The sequence below is a fragment of the Mirounga angustirostris genome, unplaced genomic scaffold (genome assembly GCF_029215605.1).
Source record: "Mirounga angustirostris isolate CCGP_5_RB_7025 unplaced genomic scaffold, mMirAng1.0.hap1 SCAF_7, whole genome shotgun sequence".
In the NCBI taxonomy this organism is placed as follows: domain Eukaryota; kingdom Metazoa; phylum Chordata; class Mammalia; order Carnivora; family Phocidae; genus Mirounga; species Mirounga angustirostris.
In genome coordinates, this window is record NW_026991715.1 from 32,294,645 (window position 1) to 32,304,910 (window position 10,266).

The 10,266-nt window shown below is 45.7% G+C and overlaps 1 protein-coding gene across 1 annotated transcript; it reads left to right on the plus strand.

Moving 5' to 3' along the window:
* The first annotated feature begins 59 nt into the window (after nucleotides 1-59).
* On the plus strand, nucleotides 60-10,257 carry KIF20A (kinesin family member 20A). Its single transcript, XM_045893115.3, has 19 exons — nucleotides 60-214; nucleotides 669-854; nucleotides 1,987-2,076; nucleotides 2,177-2,296; nucleotides 2,960-3,098; nucleotides 3,446-3,633; nucleotides 3,720-3,846; nucleotides 4,035-4,229; nucleotides 4,338-4,449; nucleotides 4,554-4,622; nucleotides 4,844-4,987; nucleotides 5,135-5,300; nucleotides 5,415-5,579; nucleotides 5,708-5,847; nucleotides 6,694-6,796; nucleotides 7,285-7,483; nucleotides 7,719-7,810; nucleotides 8,057-8,194; nucleotides 9,708-10,257. Exons 2-19 carry the CDS (start codon nucleotides 690-692, stop codon nucleotides 10,023-10,025), a joined length of 2,670 nt encoding a protein of 889 aa, XP_045749071.1. The 5' UTR covers nucleotides 60-214; nucleotides 669-689; the 3' UTR covers nucleotides 10,026-10,257.
* Nucleotides 10,258-10,266: the final 9 nt, after the last annotated feature.

Below are 10,266 nucleotides of genomic sequence, written 5' to 3' on the forward strand. Positions count from 1 at the left end.
ACCAGTCGCATCCGCCCCTTTTCCTTGCGCTGATTGGCAGCTGCAGGCTTCGCTGTCTGATTGGCCGAACGAACGCAGCGCGTAATTTAAAACATTGTATCAGTAACAAAGGTGCTCCTCGTGGGTGGAGTTGTGCTCTCAGACGGCGAAAGTCCAGGTTCGGCAGCAGGGTGTGTGAGCCGGTACCAGAGGAGGAGCGAGTGTCGCGTCTTCGGTGAGTTTGCGGCTGTGCCGGAGCCCAGCTGCGGTACCAGTAATTGCCCTCGCGGGATAGGCTTTTAGAAAGCGAAGCTGCGGCAATCCCTTTTTTTTTTTTAATACCTCTGTCCTCCCTTTGGGCCTGGAGTGAGGTTGGAGAAGGAGCCTAAGGCAAATATACCACCTCCTCGACACCGGTGGGCGAGGCACCCTAATTAGAGTGTGGCCTTCTGCTTTTGGAGCGAGGTATCTGTTCATTCCTTTTGGCGGTCGGAAATGCCTAAGACAGGATTACGTGATTAACTCCTCTTATTCCCTACCCCTCTACTGGCATTTGAAGGGATAAGGGAGTAGGAATTCAAGCAGCGAGAGGAAGGTGTCCTGGGGCAAGGAAATTGTTTCTTACCTAGAACTTGCAGCCTCTTCTGTCCCTTAAGTTCTCCTCCCTACCCATTCTTGTCTCTTTGTAGACCTAAGCTGCCCCTGCTGTCATGTCGCAAGGGATCCTTTCTCCGCCAGCCGGCTTGCTGTCAGATGAGGAGGTTGTAGTCTCCCCCATGTTTGAGTCCACAGCTGCAGATTTAGGGTCTGTGGTACGCAAAGACCTGATATCAGACTGCTCTGTCATCTCCACCTCCCTGGAGGATAAGCAGCAGGTAAAGGAGTTGGACAGTGGCTTGGCAGCAGAAAGTGATGTCCTCAGCCTACCAGTTGTCCATACAGAATTAGTATCAGGTCAAAGACAGCAATCCCAAGGGTCTGAGAGATCAATTAAAAATTAAGAGCACGACAGGTGAAAAATGTAAATTTGTGTGTCCTTAAGAACTATTATTTGCATTCCATTAAGGAAACACTCTCACGTGCATACTCTCAGTCCTAAGAGGGAAGGCTAATAGTTCTCTCTTCTTCACCATGAGGCGTAGATGTGTTAAGTAATTTGCACAAGATCATACTGCCATTAAGTATGTTTTTAATATCAACTGTAGCTTCCATTTTTGGAGCCTTTATGCTAAGCTGGGGTTTCTCAGCTGCAGCATTATTAACATTTGGGGCCAGATAATTCATTTTAGGGGGCTGTCTTGTACCTTAAGATGTTTAGCAACATACCTGGCCTCTACGCACTAGATGTCACTAGTTTCTTCCCACTGTGACAACTAAGAAACTTCCCCTGACCTAGCTAAATGTCCCTTGGTGGGGAAATGGTGCTGGTTGAAAACAATTCTACTAGGAAGTCTCCTCTTTTATAGAGAAAATTTCATGAGAGAAGGAGCCTTGATAATGTCCCTGCCTCTGGACCACCAGAGCCTTAGAGTTCCCAGGCCATAGTAGGCAGATCTCTAAATATCTGTTGCATGAATGAAGTGGGTTCTATTATTAACCCAATTCTACAGATATGGAAACAGAGGCAGAGAATCTAAAGAACTTGTTCAAGATGTCATACTTCTAAATGATGGAATTGGAACTCAAATTTAGGTTTGTCTGCCTCCAAGGTGCTTAACTACTATGTTTTGCTGTAATACCACATGCTGATTTGCATACCAGTTAACCAGTTCTAATTCAGGAAGTCAGTGTGGCAGGCCAACGTTTCCAGGATACTGAAGACAGTGAAGGGTGATAAAGCAGTGAAAAAACCCATGTGGGTTGGAATAATTATGGAACTAGGGAGTAGCTAGCTGTACAGGCATGTGAGGTGAAATGGGGGTACTGTTAGCATGATTCTCTGGAATTATGCTGTTTGCCCATCTGCTTGGAAGTAACTGCTGATTCCGGCCTGGAATTCTGCCACAGGTTCCATCTGAGGATAGTACAGAGAAGGTGAAAGTATACCTGAGAGTTAGGCCTTTGTTACCTTCAGAGTTGGAACGACAGGAAGATCAGGTGAGTGTCTGAGGAGGGAGGATTTAAGATGGCATGATACAATACAGGAAAGGTTCCTAGGATTGTTTCCTTCTGTGATTTTTTTTTTACCCCTTCTCAGGATTGTGTCCATATCGAGAATGTGGAGACCCTTGTTCTACAGGCACCCAAGGACTCCTTTGCCCAGAAGAGCAATGAGCGGGGAATTGGCCAAGCTGCCCATAGATTCACCTTTTCCCAGGTATGGAGGTACTGGTTTATGAACAAGGACCAACATATTAGGGGCAACTTTATTCTCTCTTTAGAGGGGAAGCCTTTTACTTGACTGTGAGTTCCTTATATATGCATGTCTATAATTTTGGGGACTCATGTATGAGTCAGTGCATTAATTTATGTGTATTAATTCCCAACATCTCTATTATTATTATTCTTGTCCCTATTTTCCTGATAAGGATACTATGACTCAGTGAAGATTATGTTGCTGAATCCATGTAGCTAGGTAGTGGTAGAGTTAGGCTTTGCATCTAGAACTATCCATCTCTAAAGCCCACCCTTGTGATTACTGTGTGCCATTGTGTGTGTAGCATCAGACGTAGCCCGAGAGTAGTGTGATGCTACACACACAATGGCCTTGGAAGCTATTGAAGATCGGAGCCAAGGGCCGGGGGTAGGCTCTCTCCATCCTTGATGGTACCTGGAAGTGTCTGTTGATTTGGATGAAAGATGCACTGGCAGAGGGTGGTTTTGTCTTCAGTGTTGGGAGAGCAGCTGGAAGCACTGTGGGAAGAGGTTGCTTGAGTAGTCTCCAGAGCCAGTCAATCAGGAAGGGACACATCTGCTGGCTCTGTACAGGAGGCAATGGGAGATGAGGGATGGGCCTCTGAGAAATTGGGTCTGTCTCTAGATCTTTGGGCCAGAAGTGGGACAGGCATCCTTCTTCAACCTGACCGTGAAGGAGATGGTAAAGGATGTACTCAAAGGGCAGAACTGGCTCATTTATACATACGGAGTCACCAACTCAGGGAAAACCCACACAATTCAAGGTGAGTGAGTAGTGGGCCTCACAGAATTGCTGATTGGCCTGTAATGATGCTTTTTGGTTTTTGTTTGTTTATTTTTTTTAAGATTTTTTATTTATTCATTTGTGAGAGAAAGATAGGGAGAGAGAGAACACGAGCAAGGGGGACGGGGAGAGGGAGAAGCAGACTCCCCGCTGAGCAGCGAGCCTGATGCGGGGCTCAATCCCAGGACCCTGGGATCATGACCTGAGCCGAGGCAGACGCTTAACCGACTGAGCCACCCAGGTGCTCCTGTACTGATGTTTTCTTTGCCTTTTGATGCTTTGAATTTGGAAGGAGCACTCAGCTGTCCATCTCTCACATGCTTCCAGGTACCATCAAGGATGGAGGGATCCTACCCCGGTCCTTGGCTCTGATCTTCAATAGCCTCCAAGGCCAACTTCAACCAACACCTGATCTGAAGCCTGTACTGTTCAATGAGGTAATCTGGCTAGACAGCAAGCAGATCCGACAGGAGGAAATGAAGAAACTGGCCCTGCTAAATGGAGGCCTCCAAGAGGTGAAGTGCTGGTGATCACAGAGGTGGGGATAAGAGGACAAATCTGTGGAAAGTTTTGCGCTTATTTTCTCCCTGGGCCTCTCCAGGAGGAGCTGTCCACCTCCTTGAAGAGGAGTGTCTACATTGAAGGTCGGATGGGTACCAGCACCAGCTTTGACAGTGGCATCGCTGGGCTCTCCTCCAGTCACATGACCAGCAGTAGCCAGCTGGATGGTACGTACCATGACTGGGTTCTGTACCAAGTAACAGTAGAAACCCACTCCCTTGCTCCCAACAGCTTCCAGGGGTATAAACCAGAGGTTTCAACCTAACGCTGCTCCTTCTAAGGCCCTTGCAGGCCAAAGGGGAGATGGACTACTCTAGAGCTGATGCCCTGCCCTGTACATGGGCTTCTTCCCCAGAAACGAGTCACCGATGGGCACAGCCAGACACTGCCCCTGTGAGTGTCCCTGCAGACATTCGCTTCTCCGTCTGGATCTCCTTCTTTGAGATCTACAATGAACTGCTTTATGACCTGTTAGAACCACCTAGCCAGCAGCGCAAGAGGCAGACTCTGCGGCTCTGTGAAGATCAAAATGGCAATCCCTATGTGAAAGGTATGGGAAGGTAGGGAGGCTGCCAACAACCCTGAAACAGGACTTGGGAGAAACCTGGACAAGTTAGGTGCTCCCATCTTCTATATGCCTTTCTCTCCTTTGCCTCAGATCTCAACTGGGTTCATGTTCAGGATGCTGAGGAGGCCTGGAAACTGCTCAAAGTGGGTCGTAAAAACCAGAGCTTTGCCAGCACCCATCTGAACCAGAATTCTAGCCGCAGGTGAGTGGGCTGTGGGAGTCAACTTTTCACTGTGTTCTAGGAAACAATAGTCCTCCACCTAGTCATGGAAGATACACAGTGACTTTTCTTTTATTGATTTCCAGTCATAGCATCTTCTCGATACGGATCCTGCACCTTCAGGGGGAAGGGGATATCATCCCCAAGATCAGCGAGTACGTTTTTCCATTTAGAAATGTGGGCTTCTTGGTCATAAATGGTACTGGAGGCAGGGGTTAAGGGAGGTCCTCAGAGGAATTACTTCTATTAAGAGTCTTGCTCTGCTTCCTTGGGTACAGCGATCCTTGGTGGGTCCTCCCCTCCCTAGAACTATATGAAGGGCTGGAAAGCTCATAACATGTGGGGTCCTTATGTCAGATCCTGTCCACCATTCAAGGTTGTCACTCTGTGATCTGGCTGGCTCAGAGCGCTGCAAAGATCAGAAAAGTGGTGAGCGGCTGAAGGAAGCAGGAAATATTAATACTTCCCTGCACACCTTGGGCCGTTGTATTGCTGCCCTGCGCCAAAACCAACAGAATCGGTGAGCTTCTGGCTGTAAGCCACGGGCTAGGATGGTCTGGAGCACTGCAGTTTGCTAAGAGACTTCCCAGTCATCACTGGGGATGGTGCTGGGATACTCTAAGGGCTGGAATTCTGCTTATAGCTCTGTTCTCTGATCCCCTGCTAGGTCAAAACAGAACCTGGTTCCCTTCCGTGACAGCAAGTTGACTCGAGTATTCCAAGGCTTCTTCACAGGTCGAGGCCGCTCCTGCATGATTGTCAATGTGAATCCCTGTGCATCTACCTATGATGAAACCCTTCATGTGGCCAAGTTCTCAGCCATTGCCAGCCAGGTAAGAAGCTGTAGGTGTAATGGTTGTGCTCACTTTGGGCTGGTACCTTTATTTAAGGAGTCTACTAGGGACTAGTTATGAATTCACTTGATTTCCCACCCCTTCCCCACCTAGCTTGTGCATGCTCCACCTGTCCAACTGGGATTCCCATTGCTACATTCATTCATCAAGGAACACAGTCTGCGGGCATCTCCCAGCTTAGAGATGGGAGCTAAGACAGAACCAGGCCTTGATAATGACATTGAGAATGAAGTTGACATCTCCATGTATGGCAAAGAGGTGAGAATGCAAGAAAGCTCTGGTGTAGCCGCTTGATGGCTACGTATTTTCCACGCTGCCTTCCAGGTGGGCCTTCACCTTTGTGGGGCATGGACATCTGATCACTTGTGAACTGTGTGTCCCTCCAGGAGCTCCTGCAGGTGGTGGAAGCCATGAAAGCACTGCTTTGTAAAGAACGGCAGGAAAAGTTGCAGCTGGAGATGCAGCTCCGTGATGAAATTTGCAATGAGATGGTGGAACAGATGCAACAACGGGAACAGTGGTGCAGGTATCAGCTGAGTGACCGCTCTTGGTCTGTCAACTAGACCAGACAGAGGGTGGGGAATAGGGACTAGGATAGAGTTGTGCCTCAAGCTCTGTCCTCCAAACTTAACTCCTCAGAATCTTCACTCCCTTTTCTTCTTTTTTTGAAAAAAATTTATTATTGGGGTGCATGGGTGACTCAGTCGGTTAAGCATCTCTGGATCTTGGCTCACGTCATGATCTAGGGTCGGGAGATGGAGCCCCCACATTGGGCTCTGCACTGGGCATGCACCCTGCTTTAGATTTTCTCTTTGACCCTCCCTCCTGACTCACTCTTGCTCTTAAAAAAATTTATTATTTAAGTATAACTGACATACAGTATTAGTTTTACATGTACAACCTAGGGATTTGACAATTCTATACATTATTCAATGTTCACCATAGTAAGTGTAGTCACCATTTTTCAACCATACATTATTACAGTGTTGTTATACTCCTGATGCTGTATTTTTCATCTCTGTGACTTATTTATTTTGTAATTGGAAGTTTGTACCTTTTAATTCCTTTTATCTATTTCACCCATTCCTCCCACCCCCCTGCCCTCTGGCAACCACCAGTTTGTTCTATTTAAGAGTCTGTTTAAAAAAAAAGTCTGGTTTTTTGTGTTTCTTAAATTCCACATAAAGTGAAATCATATAGTATTTTGTCTTTCTCTGATTTATTTCACTTAACATAATACTTTCTCAGTCCGTCCATGTCATTGCAAAGGGCAAGATTTCATTTTCTATGGTTGAGTAATATTCTGGTGTGTGTGTGTGCACATGTGTGTGTGTATATACATTCTTCTTTATCCATTTTTCTTCTTTGACAGTGAACATTTGGACACACAAAAGGAACTATTAGAGGAAATGTATGAAGAGAAACTAAAGATCCTCAAAGAATCACTTACAAGTTTTTACCAAGAAGAGCTTCAGGTGAGTTGCCCTGAAGCAGCCCCGACAAGCCACTGATTCCCATCACTAGCTTGTCTGATGTAAATAGATTTTATAAACTCTGGTAGGGCAGGAATATGTAACTCAGTTTTTTCTAGTCTTTTAAAAAGTACTATCAGGTGTCAGTCTATGAATTAAGGGTTGGTTGACCTGGAAATGGCTTAAGAGTTAACAGGCTCTTCTTTTTTTTTTTTTTTTTAAGATTTTGTTTATTTGAGAGAGTGTGTGAGCATGAACAGGGGGGAGGGGCAGAGGGAGAGGGAGAAGCAGACTCCCCGCTGAGTGAATAGCAAGGACCCGGAGATCATGACCTGAGCCGAAGTCAGACGCTTAACCGACTAAGCTACCCAGGCACCCTGCTAACAGGCTTTTGAGGCATAATTGTCAGGGAAGGTTTTGCTCACTGTTCAGTCATCCATTCCTGCAAGATTTGTCTGACTCTTGATGGAACTGTGCTGCTTCCCTCTTAGGAACGGGATGAGAAAATTGAAGAGCTAGAAGCTCTTTTGCAGGAAGCCAGACAGCAGCCGATAGCCCCTCAACAATCAGGGTCTGAATTGTCCCTTCGGCGGTCACAAAGGTTGGCAGCTTCTGCCTCCAGTCAGCAGCTCCATGAGATTAAAGCTAAACTGGAACAGTGCAGAGCAGAGCTAAACTCCACCACTGAAGGTAAGGAAGGAGAGAGGGCACAAAGCATAGGAGTGGTTCAGAGAACTGTTCAAACTTGGGCCTTCAGACTCCCAACTCCAAGATCATTTCCTCAACTCTGAGCTACATCCCCTGACCTTTCACTCTAGGGTGCACATGGCCTCACTTTTTATATTTGCTGCAAGCTACTGTTCATTCAGTTAAGAGGTAAGTCCAAGGCTAGAAAGCATACAAGTTTCTTGTTTCCTTCCCTCAGAACTACAGAAGTATCAGAAAATGTTAGAACCACCACCCTCAGCCAAGCCTTTTACCATTGATGTGGACAAGAAACTAGAGGAGGGCCAAAAGGTAATTTATACCTTTCTCTGTTACCAAGGCTCTTACCTAAGGCAGCTTCCAGTCCTGTACCTGTGGTTTATGTGAGGACCAGGGTTTTTGTTTCTGTTTTTTGTGCACAGTCCTGCAGAGTGGCTCCTTCATTTAGCTGACTAGCCTTTCTAATTTTACTTCTCTTCAAATGGCTATCCAGTTCCTTCAGCTCATTATCCTGGTTGATCTTGGCCACAATGTGGTTCCTACACTTATTCTTTTCAGAATATAAGGCTGCTGCGGACAGAGATTCAGAAACTTGGTGAGTCTCTTCAGTCAGCAGAAAGAGCCTGTTGCCACAGCACTGGGGCAGGAAAACTACGCCAAGCCTTGACCACTTGTGATGACATCTTAATCAAACAGGTTAGGGTACCCTATATATCTCCTTCTCTCCCATCAGCCCACTCCAGAGTATATGTGAGAAAGAAAAATGAGAAGCAGAAGAGAAAAGCAGAGATTTTTGGGATAGTCTTAAGGGAGGGGAGTTTTTCTTCTTTGCAAAATAAAATTATTTAAGTACAAGGTACTATGCTAAGTAATTTATAGGCATTTTCTGTTATAACAACCCTATGGAAGTAGATATTATATTTCATCCAAAATGTGTAGATATTAAGGGGCACCTGGCTGGCTCAGTCAGTAAAGTATGTGACTCTTATCTCGGGGTCATGAGTTTAAGCCCCACATTGGGTGTGGAGCCTACTTAAAAAAATAAAACTTGGGCACCTGGGTGGCTCAGTCGGTTAAGAGTCTGCCTTCAGCTCAGTTCATGATCCCAGGGTCCTGGGATCAAGCCCTGCATCAGGCTCCGTACTCAGCAGGGACTCTGCTTCTCCCTCTGCCCCTCCCCCCACCTCGTGCACTCTCACTCTCTCACAAAAATCAATAAAAAAAGTCTTAAAAAATAAATAAATAGGGGCGCCTGGGTGACTCAGTCAGTTAGGCCTCTGCCTTCGGCTCAGACCATGATCCCAGGGTCCTGGGATTGAGCCCCGCATTGGGCTCCCTGCTCAGCGGGGAGCCTGCTTCTCCCACTCTAGCTCTCTGTGCTTGTGTTCCCTCTCTCACTATCTCTCTCTGTCAAATAAATAAAATCTTTATAAATAAATAACTCTATTTTTAAAAAACAAAGTCAAAATGCATAGATTTTGGGCGCCTGGGTGGCTCAGTTGGTTAAGCGACTGCCTTCGGCTCAGGTCATGATCCTGGAGTCCCTGGATCGAGTCCCGCGTTGGGCTCCCTGCTCGGCAGGGAGTCTGCTTCTCCCTCTCCCACTCCCCGTTTGTGTTCCCTCTCTCACTGTGTCTTTCTCTGTCAAATAAATAAATAAAATCTTAAAAAAAAAAAAAAAAAACATAGATTTTAAGAAACTGTTATTTTATACCACTAAGACAAAACACTAACAAGCTATGACAATTGCCATCAGTAAAAGGCACCCTGATTGCAGAGTGGGGAAAAAAAAAATCTTAGACTAAATGAGGCTTTTTTTTTTTTTTTTTTTTAAGTTTATTTATTTTTGGTAATCTCTGCACCCAGCCTGGGGCCCAAACTCATGACCTGAAACCAAGAGTCGCATGCTCTACTGACTGAGCCAGCCAGGTGCCCCTAAACACAGCTCTTAATACATAGGCATTAGGGTTCTTGGAGGTTAAGTAAGCTCATGTCATGTATTAGAAAACGTCCTTCTGTTCAGTGCTATTTGTTTGGGTCTTAAAGAAAATATCCCCTATTCAATGATAAGCTCTGACTTTAAAGAATTAATCTTTTGTAAAAACAGTTGTTAGTAACTAGGTAGTGGATGGCATGTATTACCTTGCCCTTTAGTTTCTCTAATACACCAAACCAAAAGGCTTTCTTTAACTTTATTCATCCTCCTTAGGATCAGACCCTGGCTGAGCTGCAGAATAACATGATGCTAGTAAAACTGGACCTTCGGAAGAAGGCAGCATGCATCGCAGAGCAGTATCATACTGTACTAAAACTCCAAGGCCAGGCTTCTACCAAAAAGCGCCTTGGTGCCAACCAGGAAAACCAGCAACCAAACCAACAGCCCCCAGGGAAGAAACCGTTTCTTCGAAATTTACTTCCCAGAACACCCACCTGCCAAAGCTCAACAGACTGCAGCCCTTATGCCCGGATCCTGCGTTCACGGCGCTCCCCTTTACTCAAATCTGGGCCTTTTGGCAAAAAATACTAAGGCTGTGGGGAAGGAGAGAGCAGTCATTGCCCTGAGGCAGGTCACTGCTTGAGAAATAGGTCTCTTTTAAAAAGCTTTACCAATACCTGGAACTGTATCCAGAATGCAATACAGACACTAGTTATTTTCCTCCCTTTTGTAATATAATCACCTATGTAATCTCATGCCTTTTTACTTATATGGCTTCTATGCACACAAAAAGTTATATTAAATAAACATATTGTTCACATTTTTTGTGGGT